At 48.1% G+C, this 21,784-nt stretch overlaps 1 protein-coding gene across 2 annotated transcripts; it reads right to left on the bottom strand.

The window, feature by feature from the left end:
- Positions 1-605: 605 nt before the first annotated feature.
- LOC144756004 (keratin, type I cytoskeletal 12-like) lies at positions 606-19,788 on the bottom strand. Of its 2 annotated transcripts, none has more exons than XM_078645478.1 (8): positions 19,258-19,788; positions 10,100-10,182; positions 8,226-8,382; positions 6,278-6,439; positions 6,027-6,152; positions 5,246-5,463; positions 3,913-4,025; positions 606-1,581 (listed from the first exon to the last, which is right to left on the bottom strand). In XM_078645478.1, the coding sequence occupies exons 1-8, from the start codon at positions 19,726-19,728 to the stop codon at positions 1,472-1,474; spliced, it is 1,440 nt and encodes a 479-aa protein (XP_078501604.1). In that variant the 5' UTR covers positions 19,729-19,788; the 3' UTR covers positions 606-1,471. The 2 variants fall into 2 exon arrangements, with proteins under 2 accessions (XP_078501604.1, XP_078501603.1); XM_078645477.1 differs by having other exon boundaries at positions 3,913-4,028; positions 19,258-19,787.
- Positions 19,789-21,784: the final 1,996 nt, after the last annotated feature.

Raw genomic sequence — 21,784 nt, 5'->3', positions numbered from 1 at the left:
TGATTCCTGTATGACAGAGGTATAGCAGCAGAGGGGGTTCCTGGATGAGAGGGGTATAGCATCAGAGAGGATGCCTGTATTACAGACGTTTTATAGCAGAAGAGGTGATTCCTGTATTACAGGCATCTCAGCAGAAGTGGTATAGCAGCAGATATGATTCCTCTATGACAGAGGTATAGCAGCAGATGTGATTCATGTATGACAGAGATATAGCAGCAGATGTGCTTCCTGTATCACAGAGGTATAGCAGCAGATGTGATTCCTGTATCACAGAGGTATAGCAGCCGATGTGATTCCTGTATGAGAGGTATAGCAGAAGAAGTGATTCCTGTATCACAGACGTTGTATAGCAGAAGAGGTGATTCCTGTATGAGAAAGGCATCGCAGCCGAAGTGATATAGCTGCAGATGGGATTTCTGTAGGAGGCATAGGAGCATAAGTAATTCCTGTATGAGAGAGGTATAGCAGCAGTGGGGTACCCTATGCTACAGAAGCATAGCAGCAGAAGACACTCTGTGACAACTGGATGTCATTCCTAGTAGGGGTGCAGGCAGATGGCTGTTCTAACTCCCAGACACACAAAAGAGGCACAAGAACTGCATGTATTACTTGAAAGAGAGCATTTATTCCATCACAAAGAGAAACTGAGATTTTAAATTGAACCAAACGGGCTCTGAGGGCCCTCTTCTATGCCGAAATGTTAAAACGTGACATATTTAGGGATCTAAAGGTAGGATTTAATTCTGAGAAACACATGGGGTCTTGAACAGTTTTGATACAATGCACTCTTTCCTAAGGGAAGAAGAAATTCTGTGTACAACCTTACGCAGAGGTAAGAATATGTGTATAGTTCCTGTACCTGATATTTTTTCTTTCTAGGAGCTCTTAAAAAATGTACAAAAGTAAGAACTTCAAAGTAGGACTTTTTTCATCTAATAAATTGTCAAAAGTTCACATTTACTCTTATTCCTTTTTTCTCTTATTAGCATTTGAGTCACTTATTTATAGAAAGACGTGTATTCATGAATCAAGGGACTCCAATCATTCTAATCTTCTGTTTCCCAACCCTGTGACTCCACATACAGGCATAACTCCTTTTAACCAATGCATTCATGTACAGTGCTTTCCCTTGGCTTCGCTGTCACCTTCACTATTTACAACAAGTAGTAAATCTACAACTACATAACTATTCTGTGATATCTAGCTTCCCATTGGTTCTATCTGAGGTAATGTGGCATTACTCCTAGAGTTTGCCCCTTTTGTCACATTTTAGAACTGTGGTGAAAGCATTGGTGCTGTGGAGATGTTATTAACCTGTACTGAGAGACAAGGGGTGTGTGCACATTGCTACTCCTTCAGTCTGCTGCATTGTCCCATATTTATCATAGCGACACAACATGCGAAATCTCCAGTGGTTACTTTCTCTCTGGTTCTGTTTTCTTTGGAAAGGCTGCTCTTCTGTAATATGTGCTTATTTCTTATTTGTCACGTCCTCCTCAATTTCCTCAATGCGGGAAGACACAACTACGCCGTCAACAACTTCCTCAACGATGGTCTTCACCTTCCTGGTTTTGTTGGGGTCTGAAGTATCAAGAAACAATAAGTGCAAATTAGAAATTAGAACTGCAAAGTAGGAATAGGACAAGCATTTTGAACCCATGACTAACATTTTTGTGGCAATCAAAAGCATGTGACGGGTATCCCTTTGGGAGGCTGTAGACCAACAGTGCCATGAGGATCTCTTCTCAATCCATCTCTTCTTTTCTGGTGTTAGATGAGTGCACTTCAAAAGACAAGAGGATTAAAGAGTGCTGAACCGTTACTCACTTTTTGCGCAAATCTAGCCTATCCCTTTTCCTAATGACCGTCACATGTCTCCAAAGTAACCCTCGATTGTAAAAAAAATTTAAAATGTTTATCATACTTATAGGTTCCATGGAACCTTATATGTTACAGTAAAAACCATTATAAATTCAATATTATAATATTATAGATAAAAATATGTTGTGGTTTGAAAGCAGTAAATAAGTTCCAAGCAGAATAAAAAATGTCTAAAGTATGTTTCATATATGCATTGTGTACTACATATTCGGTCCCCCAATTTTATGTAAATGTCCATGTTGCTACCTCTGTTTTTACGCGGTGCCCTGAGCGAATACCATTCAGGAAAAGAGTCATTTTATGGGCTTTGGCTGAACATCAAATGTGTGTGCCGCAGAAGTGCAATAGAACGTCTGAAACATGAAAACCATGCTGAACATGCCCCATGCCAATCAAGGGCAACTATCAAAAGAACAAACTGGAAGTCTGGAATGTATCCATTTTGTAGCCACTAGAAGCAATTCGTGGGTCTAGTCCTTCTCTGAGGTATGTAGTGTTATTTTTAGTCAGTTAGAGGGAGCTTTCGAAGAACATTGTAGGTCTAGCCAATGAGGCAGAACAAGAGGCCTAGACCCCAGTTTACCCTCCTGGAGGGGTTCACCTCATTTGCCTTGGATGGAATAACGTTACCAAATATCTGGCTTCATCCTCTTTGTAAAGGCACCAGAAGCACAGGTTCATTCTTCTTTCGCTCACACAAATGTAAGTGCAAAAAATCATGTGAGGACTTAGAGCATGCCTAATTCTACCAATAGATGTGCTTGAGTCTATCTTTAGAGGGTACCTCATTTTACCCTTGAGACTCCTCTTCCCATCATGACCTTACCAACCAGTTCTAAACATTCAGTCGTAATAACAGATGCCGGGGATTCTTCCAGGTACCTGAGGAAGGCCCATGGGATTTGGACCAAAGTGACACTACCTGCTGGGTACAAGATAGCACTGCATTAATTGCTGTCAGGTACGAAGAACAAGACAGTCTGTGGAGTCCTTGCCTGAATTGATCTTTTTAAAGTCAGCACTGTGGAAGAACAATCTGATGGTGAAATGTATCTGCTTCCACTATAGACAATTCTAAAATTTTACGGGATAAAGAGTGGGAGTCTGCAAATAGTTACTGCATTTACTTTGACTACCTAGATGCCGCAGACAATTAATGTCTCTTATGGTGATCCAGCAGAGGAGAGGCAAGTAGGGGCTGCCTGAAGACCAGTGAACTGTCAAATGGAGAGTATGCTAACATTTGGTATCTCCTTTTCTATCAGGTTTTGCAGACAAGTTCTGTGTCGTCTTGAGGAATACAATTGAAAATGCCTGTTCCTATTAACCTCTTTTCAGGAAACATTCTCCACAAAAAGGGATTGCATTCACTAGGTTGATATATTCAAACTTGCGAAATGGCTTCTTTAAATATTTCCACAAGTTGTTTTTCATTTATGGAGCACCTAATGTCACTTCTTGTTTGTGGTTTTCTTTCTGGTTTGTTTGCTGAGATGTTCCCACCAGATACTCTGCACCTTTATTTCTATCATTTTGACACCTTCGTTCTCACCTCATGCTTTTACTTAGGAAGGAGTACACTTTCCATTCACATGGGATCTCTTGTTTTTTCTACACCCTCTCACGCTCGTTCTAGGTTTCTATACTCTGTCCTCCCCAACCTGTCCAATTTCTTCCTACCATCTGTTTCTCCCTTCCCGAGAGCTCCTCTACTTTTTAGCTGTGTGTATTAAAATTGAAAACAGACTACTTCAAACCAGTTCTTATATATTTTCAGGTTTACTCTCTACTGGTCCCCATTTGATAGGGAAGCACACTCTCTTTAAACACATGTCTGCACCCAAGCATCAAACAGGATCTACAATCAACACTTCAGAGTTAAGAAAGTGTTTGCTATGACATTCCCAGAGCTCTGCCTGCCTATGAAGGCATGACCTGCCATTCACAGATCATGTCAACTAGGCTATGACTGCTATCGAACCTGAACATGGAGAAAGAAAGCAACCTAGTGATGTGGAAATGCTTGCACACCTTTCTTGGAATCCACCGACGAGGTCTGTGATTTCACTTCTGTGGTGGAGCTTTGGGACGAGGATACTGTAGAACTTTTAGTAGACGACATCTCAAAAGATGATTGGCTGGCGCTGCTGTTGAAAAAACATATGTTTTATGTTTTTTAGTAACAGTGGACCTTCTTTGCCACATTGAAAGTTAGCAGATGTCATGGTTTCCTACTACTAGCATGCTTACATTAATATTTTAAGGCAGAGAGTTTGTGAACCAATTATAGGGAAACATTCTTTACCCCAATTTGGCTACACGACTCATAAGACGATAGTATTAAAGAAATCATAAAAGAGCTCATGCAAAGAACACAGCCTTCCTATTTTCTAAAACATAAATCTATAGGAGTTGGGCCACTGCTGAGACTTCTCTATATGTATGGGATAAATGAGGATGTGTAAGACGCCATTGCAGCATGCTCCTATTCAGGAACATGATTTCACTGAGGGAAATTTCCTTTATGTTGAATATGAGAAAAATGAATGCAGTGTACCAGACCTGTGATATATCTTATAGGCAAGACTTCACTAAAAAACTAAAAGACATTGTTGCTGCTATGTTTAAAACACCACAAAGGCAACAGGATTTTGATGCTGCTATGTTTAAACCATCACACGAGGTATGGGGCAGTGATGCTGAGGATAAGTTCCACTCCAGTAAAGTCTCTGGGCCATTGATGTTACTTTTGAGAAATACTCAAAGTACATTTCCTGTGGATACATATCTATCGAAATACAGCGGCCTAACTCAGTGGTACTGATTAAGAGGTACACTCAAATACCATCTGTGGAGTTACTGAGAATGTGTATGGGGTGCTTTCCTTTAAAGTCCAGAGGTACGTTAGAATTAGGTATGAGTGTCATTAAGGCTGATGGAGTCATTGGAAGTCAGCATGAGTGGCACTCAAAGGGTTTACTGACAGAATAGTCAGGTTTACAATATTGACTACTAGAATATTGTGAAGGGTTGAGTATATAGGTTTACTATTTTTAGCTCCAGGTATATGTAAGTATATACCCTCAGGATATTCTGTTAGTCGATATTTTGGCCACTGTATTTTAACAATTATATATTTTTATCCTCGCTACTCTGACATACAACCCATCAAAGTCTATAGCGTCGTTGGAAAGGGTTATGAGTGGCACTCCGATAATGTCCATGAGGTCACCACAAGAATGTGTATCGGTGTCACTCTAATAAGGTCTAAGCGGACGTTGTTGACTAGGATTGAGATCCTTCCAGTAGACAATTCTTGCCCCTTATAAGAGAGTTGTAAGAGATCTATAAAAGCTTTCCTTACCCAAACTCCCCCTGCAGCAGGCGCCGGTAGGTCTCAATCTCCATCTCCAGCTGGGTCTTGATGTCCAGGAGCTGCTGGTACTCATAGCTCTGCTGCTCCATGTCGCTGCGGAGCTGCATGAGCTGCGCCTCCAGGCCGCTGATCCTCTGTTGCATCTGCATGAGCTGGGCTACGTAACTTCCTTCTGTCTCTGCCAAGGTTTGTTCCAGGGAGCTTTTCTGTCAATAGATGAACCCAGCATGTTACAGAACAAGCCAGAGAACTACAAGCATGTCAACTAGGCTGGCAGAGATTACAGAACCGTTTGATAAAGTGCATGTTTATTGGCACTTCATGTTGAGAGCATCCTTTTGTTTATGGTTTATATGCACTATACTAATGGCTGAACACCCTGCACCTCTCACTGTGAAACACTATGCCCACAAAGCTGCACCATTTTTTGTGCCACTTAGTGGGGTAGGCTGTAATGTCAGTAAAAAAAATGAAGATGTTTCAATTCTTGGAAGTGTTCGCACATATGCTGTCCATGAACATATCACTATATCATGTATTGTCTATTTTTTTTAATTTTAAACATGCAGGTTTATAATTTGGGGGAAAGCTGCTGCTGAAATTAGTTTTTTTCATTCTAAGTAATTAGGAATAGTATTAGAAATATATCCAGATTACTTAAAAAGCCTACACCTATGTATAAAGAGAGAGCTTTAAAAGTATACACTCGAGTGAGTAAACGTGTGTTCCACTACCTCTGAGAAGCACACGGTATCTGAGACATACGTACCATGGCCAACTGGGACTGAAGCTCAATCTCCAAGCTCTGGAGAGTGCGACGAGTATCTGTCACCTCGCTCTTCGATGACTGCACCGCCTGCACGTTCTCGGTGAGCTGCACTTTCAATTCTTCAGACTGAGACAACAGATTGAAAGAGAGAGGAGAGCATTGTTAGGATCCAACAACTGTGAAATATACCTGCATATTAGGCTGCTCACCATATTACATTGCACAGTACGCCTTTGTAACAAACTTCTTACCGCTTTCAAGAACTGGGCCTGGGCTTCTCTGCGGTTCTTCTCCGCCAGCGACTCATAATCGCCTCTCATTCTATTCAGGACTTCGGTGAGGTCTTGTCCAGGAGCAGCGTCCATCTCGACACTCACTTCACCAGAAGCAGTGCCACTCACTGACATCATTTCCTGTGCAGAGCAAGAAGACCATTGGCTTGCAGATCATATGGACAGGAACTAAATACACATGTAGAGGGTATAGGGGACACTAGATATTAAAATGGATGCTGTGTGAATTGACTAGAGGGCATTGGAATCATATATCTGTATGAACCCGATATTCGCCCTAAAGAAAGTGATCATTAGAGCCCAGAAAACAGTTGCAAATCTTTAAATACACCAGATTTTATTAGACCATGCCTCCTATTAAAAGTCGACATCCATAACATGACATCACAGGTCGTCCTATTAAACAACAACATCTTCCACTAATCCACACTCCTCCAACAAGACTACAGTCTGTCACTGGACAAAGCACCATTCATTGACTCACACCTTGTATCACTGTAACACTGGATCCTACATAGGACTCTCTTTCTTCAGACAACCTCACCTCCACCAAGATCCAACCCCCATTATAGCCCTTTACACTTTACCTTACTATTTAATAAGGACCACTCCCTCAAATTAGACCATTTCCTTTAGCTCTATAACACGCATCTTCCCACCAGACCACACCCCTCCAGCAGAATCTAAATCCTGCTACTAACTGACACTCTTCAGCTTAGCAGACCATACAAGTACAACTAAACAACCCTCACACCATCCCAGCAGCCTCCTGTTTAGACCACATCCTTGTATTAATGCTACACGAACCTTACTAGTTAAAACACCAAAAAACACAGATGTGTCCTATTGATGAAAGTTGACACCAATAGATAGACCACATTATAACCCTATGGGCCAGACACTAGTCCGGTGCAATTCAATACCTGGAACTTGTTTCTGGTACAACTAGTTACCAACAGACCTTACCTGAAAGATCATATAATTCGCCAGCAGAACTCATAAGGTCACACCCACGGACAGGAGACTACAGACCTCAATAGACAATTCACTAGGTAAGTATAATTCACAACTTAAATAGACAACATGGTAGCTTGTGAGATCCCATGGCAGTTTGGACCAAGCCTTTTCAGAAGACCAAAACATATTACACAATACAATCACACCCTATAGGGGAGAGGATGTGGCGTATTGGCCAGAACTGCCAACTCAGGGAGCCGGGTTAGAGTCTCAGCATTGGCTCAAAATCCAGTGATTCTGGGCAAATCCCTTAATCTCCCTGCACCCATAGACAGCGCCTGGATGCCCTCACGGGTGATAAGCAGTGCCGTATAAATCTACAAATGTAATTTATGCCATTAGAACACACCATGATATATAGAGAACTACTAGACCCCATCCAAGTATGAGAGGCAACTACATAGACATCTGCCTTGGCCTCTAGAAGCCATGTTGCAATAGAGAACAGTCTCATATCTGATCACATTCTTACCCACTAAAGACCTCGTCCCAAAAAACAGTGCCTCTGCCAGGAGAAAAAATAGCTCAAAAGACAACATACTGCCTCTTAAACCACACACACATGGGACACTCTCCCTCCCTGTGGAACATAGTGCGGAACAGACCCGACAACCTTTAACAACCAGATCAGGCTTTTCTCAGTAGCTCCCTCCTCTTCTAGAAGGTCACCTCTTTCCCCAGTAAATTAACCCTGCGTATTCACTATACCTTCATTACTTGTCTTTTGTAGAAAAGATGTAGGTGTAAAATAGACTCAGGAGGCCTAAAAAGAGAACTGGGGGCCAATCACACTTATTGAAAAGAGGTTTTCAAGAGTTCCTGTGCTGGAAAAGGTGTTATTAATGGACCATGGTTTAGCAGGAAACAAAGCACTAGGTCTGCCCTCTACCTCTTGGTGGTTCTTCTTGAGGTAGGCCAGCTCCTCGGTCAGGCTCTCGATCTGCATCTCCAGTTCAGATCTGGCCATGGTCAGTTCATCCAGGACGCGGCGCAGCCCATTGATGTCGGCCTCCACGCTCTGGCGCATGGCCAGCTCATTTTCATACCTGAAAGATAAGGAAGGGGTTGGTTTAGGATACAAGACATGCACTCCTCAGGCAAAACCAGAGTAAACTACTGTGCCTTTTCTGTGGCACGCCTGACAAATTCCTAGTCCCACAAGTCATCTTAAGGCTTCTAAGAGCACTATAAGTCTAGCCAATGGGGCAGAACAAGAGGCCTAGACCTTAGTTTCAGCTGTCAGGTTGAAACACATTAATAGTAAGCATTGCTTAATGTGTGCCGGTGGTGGGTACCACCACTCACTTCTAGGGACTCCGACTTAATTTTCGCCATCAAACTTTGACCCAGAGCAAAAGAGAGAAGGCAAGAAAGAGAAACAAAGGAATGCGAAAGATAGTGAAAAAGTAACAAATGGAGAGAATAGGGATGAAAAAGAATCTGAAAAAGTGAGACAAAAAGTCAGACTGTGTAGAGGAGATAGAATCAAGAAGAGGCAGCCTTGGTGTTTGGCTACTACGGCATTCAATGGCACCAATGGTGGGCTTCTAAGAAACTTTTTGGGTTCCTGGAATTATATTTTTCTAACATGATATAAGAATAATTGGTTGATCTGAATTATGTATTATGCCAATGACACAGGTGCTCTGTATTCCCTTAGACATGAGAGAAACAAGGGAAACAACTACATGGACAAGAAAGAAGCAATGTTCTCTTTTTTTATAGGATAGCTTCTTAGGAAGACTATGTCTTCAGATTGACAAAGTTAGCATCTCCCACCACTGTAAAAGTTTTAAATTGCACTAGTAGATTGTAGATAGTGTGTAAGGCTGATATATTAAACTTAACTACATCAGACTAGTTAGAATCTGACTTCAAGGGCACTCAAGGATACCATAAATATGTGTGTGAAAACGTATTCACCTTTATAATTATAATGTATTGCATTATCACTCTTCATCAAGGAGCCGGCTCTGCATGTATTCGAAGGGTGCATATTGTCTTCAATGGGGGGGGGGGGGGGCTGACTTGACACTGGTTTATGGAAAAAGGAGCTCCGGATGGAGTAAATCCTGATGTTAAAGCTATGAGCCCTTGCCGAATTCCTCGAGCGTCCAATTCAAATAAGTACTATCAGACCAGAGACTAGAGGAGAATACATAAGGACTGTCTGAGCTGTGAGGTGCCAGCTCTGTGTAGCATGAAAGCCTTGCTCAGGTCAGTACACACAACGCATCCGGTTAGCTCAGGGCTGCTTGTCTAATTAGTTCAATGGGAACAAAATAAGGTTTTAACACCCAGAATGCATTGGGCCAGGTCTAGAAAGTTATATGAAAATATGCACTTTTCAGTATCCGCCTTGTGCATATTTACTGCTGTTTACTCTTTACTAAAATCGCGTTTTTTTTTACCCACTTACCTATCAATCCACATAGTTATTGACTTGGCAGACATGGCAAAGTGTATTTAGAATAACCCAAAAAAGCAGCCAATTTCCGTTTTTCTCCACATTTAAAAATAAATACAGACAAGAAAAATGGTTTTCTGTCTGTATTTATCTGTAAAAATCAGGAAAAACGGAAACCCGGGAGCCTTATTTATAATGGAATAAACAAGCCTACAAGACCCAGAATTCAAAGGAGAAAATATGGAGTAGAGCAGCACATCACGAATGGCCCCGTGAAACTTGGCAGTTAGGCTGCGTAGTAAGTTCTCCAATGGGTAGAAAGTTCTAGAGGAAGCTCGTCCTGAGCTCAGACTCACTTCAGCTTGAAGTCGTCCACTGCCAGCTTGGTGTTGTCGATCTGCAGCACATAGCGGGCGTTGTCAATGGTGGCGGCGCCGATCTAAAAAGCAAGAAAGAGTTTAATCAGCAAATTGATAAGTATACACTACAGTCTTTTGAACACAGGTGCTCTGCATACCAACAAATGACGGTACAGAGCGCGCCGGAAGTGCATGGTGACGTCATGCGCGTACAAGTGCGACGTATTACGAAAGAACTGGAGTGGCCGCGTGCAACTACTGAAATATTAATATTTGGGGTTAGAAGACGGAGGTGTAGAGAGCCACCCGAGCTCTCCCCTACAATGTGTCCTTTCTAGCACGCACGCACACGCAGCCTTGGGGCGGGCTCGCCCCTTGGTATAAATAAACAAGCGGAAGACCGCTCGGGGTCTTTCCGGCTAACCATATAACAGAGTCTGTATGCCATTATTGCTGTGTGAATAAGCACGTGTGAGGCCTACCTCACCACACTACATTGGCGACGAGGCGGCTCTCTCCCCACGTGTGCCCGGTGCCTCGGCCTGCTGCACTGCTGCCTGCCTCCGGCTGCGGTGCCCGCCCGCTGGTGTGTGCCGGTTCCCTTCCTGCCGAGGCCCGCCCACGCGTCTCCCGTGAGGGAGCGCCTTCAGCCGGCGGGACTCGTGTGGCCGGTGCGCTGCTTCTGGATCCTGCGGGTGAGTGTGCCGTCTGCCCCGCCTGCGCGGCCCTGCCTCGCCTCCTCCCGTGTGTCTGCGCGGAGGAGGTACGCCTGCTGGATAGTGCTCCCCGGATCCCCGACGCCGCACCACGTGTCTGTGGCCTGCGGAGGTCCCGCCTGCTCATCTCTGCGGCGGGACGTGCGGAGCGCCTCCTCTGGCCCCTCCCGCCTCGCTCCTGTCCCCGCAGCTCGCTGGCGCTCGTCCTCGCTGCTGCCACGTGGGCCCATGCGCCTCATGCAAAGGAGGCCTTCAAAATAACATTACTTTGGGGGAAGAAAGGCACGTCCAGCAACACGCCGTCTGCACACAACCTGAAGCAGAGTGAGAATAGAAAGGGAATAAAGTGAAAGCCACATACCTTGAGGGGGCACATCAAGCACCAAGTGCAGCACATCAAGCATTGGCAACGACAAGGACTCTTGCGAGCAACAGCTGCCGCCCAGAGCTCCCAGCACCCTGCGCACACCCTAACTGCGCCCAGCACCCTGTGCCCGTCCGCACGACGCACAAGCCCGGAAAGCACCTGCACAGCCTGCGTGCCACCACGCCATGAACCAGGACGGAGCGGCCCAAGACGGGGCTGGCCAGCCCCCTCAGCAGGCGGTCCAGCCGCCACCTGGCGTGCCTGCAGCTCAACAACAGCAAGCCCAAGCAGGGGCAATGGCCCCAGCGGGCCCCCCCACAACTGCGCCTCACGCGCATCAGCATGCTGGCGCAGCACCCATTCCGCCGTTCAGCGAATCTGCGGACCCAGCGACGGCTGCCAGCCGCTGGAAAGCATGGGTCGGTCGCCTCAACCTGTACTTTAAGGGCACCCGAGAGACAGATGGAACGGTGAAGAGATCGCTCCTCATTCTGTATGGGGGTCAAGAAATCTATGATCTGTTTGAGTCGCTCCCTAACACTGGGCCAGAGGACAACTACGAGGCCGCGGTAGCGGCCCTCAATGCGCATTTTGATCCGCAGCTGAACAATGATTTTGAAAAATTCAAATTCAAACGTGCCTGGCAGATGGACTCAGAGTCGGTTGACATGTACTACTCTCGACTCCGACGGCTTGCGAGCACGTGTCCGTTCACCAATCCTCGTGACGAAATCAGGGATCAGATCATTGTTGGCTGCAAGTCCAAGCTGCTGCGGAAGCTGATACTGAGGCAACCGGGAATCACTCTCGACGAGATCCTCATCCTGGCTAGATCACATGAACTGTCCGATGCCCGCGCAGAGGAGATGGAGATAGCACTGCGCACCCCGGTGATCGCCCCGTCGGTGGCGAGGGCCCCGACCATTAAAGAAGAACGAGTGGACGTAGTACACAGACGATTCCCGCCCGCAAGGCCCCGAGGCGGCCCGCCGAGAGGCGGTCAGTGCGGGTACTGCGGCGACGATCACCCGGCATCTGCCACGTGTGGCGCCAAAGGCAAGACGTGCCTTAAGTGCGGGCGCCTTAATCACTTCGCCGCCGTCTGCCGAGGAGGGAAATTCCGGTCAGCAGGCCCGCGCGCCAGAACTGTGACACAGCGTGTCAGGCAACTGTCCCTCGACCAGGAGAGACCCCCTCCCGACACAGAGGCTCAAGACCGCCGGCCCAGGTACGAGGACGATGAAGACGACGAAGTGTATGTCATCTCCTATGTGAGTCGGGCCTCCACGAAAAGACGACCGCCTCCCATGTGCTCCGTCTCGGTTGATGGGACGAGTGTCCACGCGCTGATCGATACGGGGGCGTCCGTGAACGTCATGGACTCGGACCAGTACGAGCGTATGTCCCCGAAACCATCGCTGGCACCGTCCGCGGCGCGCATCTACACCTATGGAGGGACGGAACCCATGCCCCTTCGGGGAGTGATCCAGACCACCGTTGTTAACGGAGAGTACTCCACCGTGACCAAGTTCCACATCACGGAGGGCAAGAAGGGCACCCTCCTGAGCTGCCACACAGCGGAGGACCTGGGACTGGTGTTTTTCGCCAACCAAGTGCACCAAGCTCACGCGGATTTCCTGCTGAAAGACTTCCCCGAACTGTTCAAGGGCCTCGGCAAGCTCAGAGGAAAGAAGTTTAAGCTGCATATCGACGCGACCGTGAAACCTGTCGCTCTCAGGCACCGGCGAGTGCCTTTCAACCTCAGGCCTCAAGTGGAGGAAGAGCTTCGCAAGCTTGAAGAGTTGGGGGTAATCGAGAAAGTGTCGGGCCCGACACCCTGGGTCTCACCGCTGGTAGTCGCCCCCAAACCGAAGCAGCCAGGGGCCATACGTCTCTGCGTGGACATGAGACTCCCCAACACCGCTGTGAAGCGCGAGAGGCACATCACTCCTACCATGGATGATATCATAGCTGATCTCAACGGGGCGAAGTGGTTCTCCAAACTGGACCTCAACTCCGGCTATCATCAGCTGGAGTTAGAGCCTGCTAGCCGGTACATTACAACATTTTCGACGCACGTGGGGCTGCGTCGCTACACCCGGCTCAGTTTCGGGGTCTCGTCGGCAGCTGAGGTTTTCCAAAACGCCATTCGAGAGGTGCTATCTGGTCTTCGGGGGGTGATTAACCTGAGTGATGATATCCTCGTTTACTCTACGACCCTCGAAGAACACCACGCCAACTTGAGGGCAACCTTGCAGAGACTCGCCGACAGCGGCCTGACCCTCCATCGCGCCAAGTGTGCCTTCTACCAGGAGTCAGTGGATTTCTTTGGGTACGTCTTCACGAGGGAAGGCCTGAAGGTTGATCCCAAAAAGGCAGAAGCCATCAAAGCAGCCAGCACCCCGCGGAGTCAAACGGAGGTCCGCAGTTTTCTGGGCATGGCCACATACTGTGGCCGGTTCATCCCGAACCTAGCTGACATAGCGGAACCCCTCCGAGCCCTCACACGTGCTGATCAGAAATGGGACTGGACTGCAGCCGCCAACAAAGCGTTCCAGGCCATCAAGGCCGGTCTGTTGGATGACACCACCATGGCTTACTTCCAGCCGCGAAGGCGAACTGAACTGATTGTCGATGCCAGCCCAGTGGGGTTGGGTGCCGTCCTGCTACAAGAGTACGGACCTGAAGAGTGGAAACCCGTTGCCTATGCTAGCAAGGCCCTGTCTGACACTGAGACCAGGTACGCACAAATTGAAAGAGAAGCCTTGGCCATCAAATGGGCGTGCCAGCATTTTCACCTCTACCTATGCGGACAGGAATTCACAGTAGTCACAGACCACAAGCCCCTCCTGCCCCTCTTTGCGGGGACGTCACGGCTTGCTCCCCCGCGCATCGAACGGTGGGCTGTCCAGTTGCAGGGCTACCGGTTCAAGGTGGTGTTCAGGCCAGGAGCACACAATCCCGCCGACTACCTGTCGCGACATCCTGATGTCATCCCACCGAAGGCCCTCCCAGACGAAGGGGAAGAAGTAGAGGAGATCGTACACATGATCACCCAAGCGTCGTGCCCGGAGAATATGTCACTTCAGGAAATTGGTGACGCCACGGCAGCGGACGAGACCCTTGTGAGGGTTAGACAAGCACTCGAGGGGAATCACTGGGCCCATTTTCTTGATGGCGCATCTTGCCTCCGGCCGGAGGTGAGTCATGCCCGGCAGCAGTTGTGGCAGGTACGGAATGAACTGAGCATCGGAGACCAGGGAGTGGTGCTACGCGGACACCTCATCGTCATGCCCGAAGGCCTTCAGCAACGAGCCCTGAGTCTAGCCCACGTGGGACACCAAGGGATGGCTAAAACCAAGGCCCGCTTGAGGAGTAAAGTGTGGTTTCCCGCGATGGACAGCCAGGTGGAAGATATGATCCGGTCCTGCCACGCCTGTACGATCACGGGTGGAGACCCTGCCCCAGCACCCGTCCTCACGGAAGAGGCACCTCAAGCCCCGTGGGCTCAACTCAGCATTGACTTTGGTAGCTTCCCGGACGGTCGGCACATGTTGGTGCTGGTCGATTCTTTTTCAAAATTCCCAATCGTGGAAGTCATCGCGTCCACCGCATTCCCGCAGGTCAAGAAGGTCCTAAACCGAGTGTTTGCCACGATGGGGCTCCCCGAAGAAATCAAGTCCGACAACGGACCCCCCTTTCAAGGAAGAGAGTTTCAGGTCTACCTAGAAGCTCTCCGGATCAAACATCGGAAAATCACACCCCTGTGGCCACAAGCTAACGGGGAAGTCGAGAGACTGATGCGAACATTAAATAGAGCACTCAGGATAGCAGTAGACAATGGTGAAGACCCGGAGACTGCTCTGGACGATTTCCTTGGAGCTTATCGTCAGACGCCTCATTCAACGACCAAGTGTGCCCCTTCCCATGTACTGTTCAAGCGAGCTCCAAGGGACGGCATCCCCACTACAAGCACGTGGGTACCGGAAGAAAGGAACGCGGAGGCCATACAGTCCCGACGACAAACCACGAACATCAAAGCCAGTGTGCATCGTCATGCCAAAGAACCCACTCTCCGGGAAGGTGATGCGGTTGTTGTCAAGGATCGCCATCCGGGGTGGAAGTTTCGGACTCCCTTTGAACCGGAGGTATGGATAGTGGAACGAGTACAAGGAACCATGGTCACAGCCACAAGAGACGGCCAAGCTGTGACGAGAAATGTCTCGTGCTTCCGGAAGGTAACCAACGCCCGAGGCGGGCATCAGAGAGCAGAGAGAATGGTACCAGGAGTCCACGAAGACGTGGACTTCGACAACTTTCCTAGTCCTGCACCTACTCTGCCAAGAGAGGACACTCCGCCAAGGCCAATGCCACCTGGCCCCGACGTGGGGCGGAGTCAGCCAAGGGTCGAAGATGCAAGTGATGGTCCGAGGACAGCCCCGGCTGGGGTTAACGAACTGCCGCGGACCCAGAATCGTCGCTATGATCTGAGGCCCAATCCGAGGCCGAGTCAACGGTTGCTGGACTTTGCCTGGTCGTCTCCGTGAACATGAGTCTCCGAGAGTGCCTGCTGAAAGAGACTAAAATAAAGGAGGGATGTAGAGAGCCACCCGAGCTCTCCCCTACAATGTGTCCTTTCTAGCACGCACGCACACGCAGCCTTGGGGCGGGCTCGCCCCTTGGTATAAATAAACAAGCGGAAGACCGCTCGGGGTCTTTCCGGCTAACCATATAACAGAGTCTGTATGCCATTATTGCTGTGTGAATAAGCACGTGTGAGGCCTACCTCACCACACTACAGGAGGCTCGGTGGCCAGGGGGCGGGTGTAATGAATACAAAATATGCAGATAAACCCAACAACATCATGGATTAACGTAACCGGGATCCAGTTTGACGAGCCGAGTCGGTGAGGCATCGTAAGTAAAAGGGGTGAATTTGTGTATGGTTTTGAATTCGAATAATGAGGAGGTGGCCATATTTTGTTGAGTTGTGTGTCCCAGCAAGGGAGGACTTGAAGATGCAGTGGGGGCCGCGTGACTAGGAACATCGGGGACTATATAACCCTCAGTGCCGCCTATCACCTCCCCAGTTCACCTTATATAAAGCAAGTTTTAGTGCCACCTGCCACAACAGTCTTGTAGTTTCGTAGCACTATAAAAAGACGGGGCCCTGGACGATCGGTGCTTTGGCATATGATCACAGGGCCTTCACCATAAGCAATCTCGTTTGATTGTTACCCTAGTGGTTTGGAATCTGAACTAAGTGGCATTTGCGGTGTCCTACGCAAAAAGCTCTCTATAGTTTCTTCTTCGCCACTGGTTCTTTATGGGGCGAGAATTCTCTTCTTCCATCCGCTGGAATTAAGACTGCAACACGGCAGCTTCCTCTTCGAGAACTACATCTCCCACAATGTTTCGAAAAACAAGAAGCTCTTTCTTGCTGGTGATTGTCTCACTGGGAAATAAAAACGATTCTTAGATCTTGCTTTCTACAATCACGACGTGGAGTACAAAGGATCGAAGCTTTTATGCGGAGGCCAATGGCCTTTGTTATATATATTACGTTTCAGGTTAATGCTAATTCTGAAGGAACCCTTGCATTGATTCAGCTCAGTATTCGGAGTTATCATGGTGGGTTTGGTAATTTGGGGTGATCAGGGTGATGTGATGCCCTCCACCCCCTCCTGGCAGAAGCCATCCTGCACGTGCTACTCATGACAGCACAGAAAGTAATACGCTGGCCACGCCCATAGTCCCCACCTCTCCTTTTGTACAAACTGAGGGGCAGATTTACAAGCCCCTTGCACCTCTTTTACGCCGCCATTGCATCACTTTTGTGACGCAGCAGCGGCACAAAGCCAGCGCCATGCTGCGGGGTATTTACAACGTGACGCATCTGGGAGATGCGTCACGTTGTAAAGCCCTGCTCCACATGTAGACGTTCCTGTGCGGGAGGGGGGGGGTGGGGATGGGGTGGGGGGGGCGTTGCGGCGCAGGAACGCCTCCTAAAAGTGGCTGAGTGAAATCTACAAGATTTCACTCAGCCACTTTTAAGGGCATGCTGCGTCAAAACCCTGCGCCTGCTTGAAGCAGGCGTAAGGATTGACGCAGCATGTTAGGGATAGCGTTGCTGGGGCTGCGTCGCGCTTGCGATGCAACTCCAGCAATGCGCCGCCTTTCCGATGGGGGATACGACACGCATCTGCCCATCCGTGCGCCACGGTGCACCGCATTGTAAATGCGGCGCATCAGTGGTGGCGCACGGGTGGGCAGATGCATCGGAACACTTCTGGCGCATCCCTGCTGATTAGCAGAGATGCGCCAGAAGTAGTTAATCTGCACCTGGGTGTCAGGCTCGCATTGTTTTTACTGCACCCCACCACCGTTAATTCCATTCCCATGTAGGTCCCGGGTTTCTTCACGTGCACAGCATACAACCTGGGTTTTGTGCAGGGCCACGAGATTCATGAGGTAGGGGAGGAATAAATTATGCAGCAAGATAAGGCAATTTATTTGGCGTGATGAGGCACATTTTTTGTAGTATAACTTTATTATTTTTGTCATATTTAACCATGGTAACCCTCGGTGGGCAAAGATTTAGAGCCAGTGTAATAACAAAATATAGCAATACGTGACAGAAAAATGACCTGTCAACTTTTGCGACGTGTCTTCCACTGCGCGGGAACACATTTCACAACATTGTAGTAACTTTGGATTTGTTTGAGCTAGAAACACATTTTTTGATTAAAATCTGCAGATTATGCAACAATGGTGGATTATACGGCAAATGCGGTAAATCAATAATTATGCGGGAAAACGCAGAAGCCGCAGAATCACTTGATTCCAGTGGCGCTGTTTGTAGATAGAGAGGGTGAAACAAACAGATGGAGTAAGAGAGAGAAAAGGGGAAGACCTAGATAGAGGGAGTTAAAGGGAGGCAGGGGCAGAGGTGCGAAGGGGTAGTGAAACATAATATAGAATATATGGAGAGTTATCTGCAGTACCTAGGGCCAGTGGCAGAGAAAAGAGGAGAGAGAGAAGGGGTAAAGGAATAGAGGTGGGCGAGCCATTAAGGGCTAGAGCTTGAAGCCTGGCTCTAATCAGCTCAAGGTACTGTTGGACCCTCGAGCCTATAACAAGCCGAGCTTTTATGTCGCTTCTTCCTGTCTCCCTCTTTTTCTACACAGGATGTGGAATTAGGGCCAGAGCTGGTGTCTTTGGAACTGGGGAAACAAATCCTTAACATAAGTGATGACAACTAGATACTCATTTACTGGGTGATTTGCACAAAATGAAACCAGAAAACTGGATAAATCGTGGCTTTCCTCCTTAAATTGTGAGATCTTTGTCAAACATTTCATTTAATCAAAACTCATTTTTCTTCATTATCGTGTATGAAAACACTTTCAAACATGTGAGTTTAGAACAGCAGTTGTACAAAAACCTATTGTGTTTAATTTAGTAGACTACAATGTTGTTCTAAAATAATCTGGTCCCTGTAAAGAAACTGTCTTGCCTCTTAGGTCACTGATAGTCTAAGTTTAAAAACAAATATCACTGTTAAGAAGAGACACAGTAATGTTAAGGCTTCCACAAGTTGAAGAACTACACTTTTTAAAATTTTGGAGAATGCATCCTATTTTTCAGGTGTCTGTGGAATCATTTTCGGGCCTCAGCTGCTGCACGGTTTTTAAGAGCTGAGCCAGTCCATTTGCTCGTCTCTCCCTGTTAATTTGTTGGCTCGCCCACCTGTTAGAGGGGGAAGGTGGAGCAGGAAACAGTCACTCTCTACTCATGAATATGAACAACCTATTTTTTCTAAATAACTCATTTAATGTGATCGATAATATACTATTCTACCACCGTTATCTCACCACACAGTGTTGCCTACAACATTCTTCCCTGTTCTCTGCTCTCCTTTCATCTCATGTCAGTTACAAGTACGTATTTTTCCTCCTAGCGCTAAGAAGCGGCTACAGCAACTACCATGCTATGACATATCAAGCATTTCCGAGATCTCGGAAACGGCCTGCAGTGCTGCTGATGCTGGCTCCCGCTCACCCTCTTCTTACCTTGCTGCGCAGGTCGTCGATGGTGACGTAGTACTTGCTGTAGTCGTTCCCGCGCGCGCTGCTGCTGCTGCTCTGGTTCTTCTCGTACCAGTTGCGGATCTTGAGCTCCAGCTCGCTGTTGGCCGCCTCCAGGGCCCGCACCTTGTCCAGGTAGGCAGCCAGGCGGTCATTGAGGTTCTGCATGACCTGCTTCTCTCCGCCGCTGCCGAGGAGTCCGCCATCGCCACCCCCTGAGCTGAAGCTGAAACCAGAGCCACCCCCTGCACCGAAACCAGAGCCACCTCCAAAGCCAGCACCCCCACCGAAGGAGGACCCCCCAAAGCTAGCCCCAGCACCACTACCGAAGGAGCTCCCCCCAAAGCCAGCCCCACCAGAGCTGTACACCCCCCTAGCGACGCTAAAGGACTCGCCCCCAAATGCAGGGCCCCTGCTTGATGAACCATACGCAGACTGGCTGCTAAAGCGCTTCATGGTGGCGGCTGGAGAGAGGCCCTGGGCTTCAGCTGTACCTGGTGTGGCAAGAGCACAAGAGTACACCGCAGCCAGCTCGGACTGTCACTTTTTATAGCCAAAGGGGTGTGGGGGGGAAGGGGGGTGAGGGTGGGTGTAGTGAGGGGGTTGTATTTCAAACTGGCCTCATCCCCTCCTGGCTCGGCAGGACCACATTCTTGTCCATCCAGATATCCAGATAAGCAATCTTCCCCGACCTGACCATTTGTCTTGGAGATACGTCTCCCTCGGGCGGCTTCTCATCTTTCCCAGGAGGTTCGGGTGAAGTTAGAATCTCACTTTGCAAGAAAATATTTTGTCTCCTAGAAAAATGACTAGAGCTGCCGTCGGCCCCTGTCAACAATGCTGAAGGCCCACTCTTTGCAAGATGCAGGTAAGCTTGTTGGAGCACAGATGTCCCGGGAAACAAGCAAAACAAGACCGACCGCCGATCACTCACCTGATTCTGATGGTAGGTAGGCCTGCGTTCCAGCATAGACACCCATGTGAAACAGATTTCTTTTCTGTTGCTGCACACTTTTTGTCAATATATAGTTTTAAAGTTATGCAATAGTGAAATGTAACACTTTTAGCTCAGGTGGGAACGGAGATGGGTCTCGCTGGTTAAATGCTTTTCCAGAGTGGGGACAATGCAAGCTCTCTTGAGCACCCAAAGGTGTTCACCTTCAACCCACTGCCTCAGCAGTGCACACTCATCAGTCATTGGCAACCCAGGTCTTACCACGGGGCCTTTTAGAGTAAGAATCCTAAACACGAGAGCAGAGGAGCTCCCACCTTAAATACAGTGGCATAGCCAGTGTGGTATGATCTCTAGTGCAAGGATGCACCCCCTGGCTGCTGTCTGAATTCAAAATTACAGCAAAAATCAGGGATCATCAGTGGCCCCTTCAGGCCTCTGGGCCCCGGTGCCACTGCACCTTCTGTTCCAATGGAAGCTACACCCCTGCATGAAAAGACAAACCCACAAAACAGTTACTGCCAAGTAAGATGAACACCTGCCTGCAGGACATGGTGTACACTGCCACCAGTCATGAACCTTTTACCTACAAATCATCGTTTTAAAGTGCCTTTGTCTAATTACTCAAATGGTAGCAAAACAATACCACAGCACTAAGAATGCATTTGGTTATCACACCAATGTCCAAGACTGCAAGGGGCGTCTCTCGGGGGCGTAACAAAGGCCCCCAAAGCCCCCGCGGTGCGGGGAGGGAGCCTGAGCTCCAGGGTGCCCCCTCAGCACAGTACCCTGGCCTGAGAGCTCCGGAGTGTGGTCGGAGGGGGCCGCCTCCATGTACTTTGCAGGGGGATCTCCCTCAAGTTTCATTACGACACTGGTCCCTAATGTTCTTGGGTGTGATGTTCACTGTTGCAACCTGAACTTTCTGGTTAGCTGCAGGGATGCCCCCGCCCAGGCAGAACCTACTGCTCCCATCAAGGGTTGGTGATTACATTTACCCTGTAACATGTCCTCCCCTAGGGCAGCTTGGCACTGAGCAGTCAGGCTTAATATAGAGGCAATGTGTAAAGCAAAGGTACAGCAGTCTGTTGTAATAAATACACCGAGCGTCACAGAAGACTTCACACAGGATGGATGTAAAAACGTTTATATTCAACACACATAGTCAATCATTATTACATGAACATCAGATACTTTTGAGCATAAAACAAATTTGGAATTGTTGTTAGCAGTACTAGGCCCAGTCGTATTATTACGATTTCAATAGTATGCAGACTGTAGGGCAATTCCTAACCTAATTCCCCCCCCACCCCACAAAGGAAGAGCACCCTTATGAAGTGCGACATGCTGCCCACCCAGGCCCACCCTGGTAATCCTGATAATACAGTCCCACACAGTTATATAGTACACCCTGGGTCACAACAATATTAAAAATATGTACATACATGAAAGAAGAACATGTTATAGAAGCACCGTGGGCAGGAGCCACGTGTGAAAACCCAATGTCAAATGTAGTATGCTTTTGGCAGGAAATTAACGTATAAAGCGACACCGCCAGCT

This window comes from Lissotriton helveticus, chromosome 5_1 (genome assembly GCF_964261635.1).
Source record: "Lissotriton helveticus chromosome 5_1, aLisHel1.1, whole genome shotgun sequence".
In the NCBI taxonomy this organism is placed as follows: Eukaryota; Metazoa; Chordata; class Amphibia; order Caudata; family Salamandridae; genus Lissotriton; species Lissotriton helveticus.
This window is presented reverse-complemented; position numbering and strand designations above follow the sequence as displayed.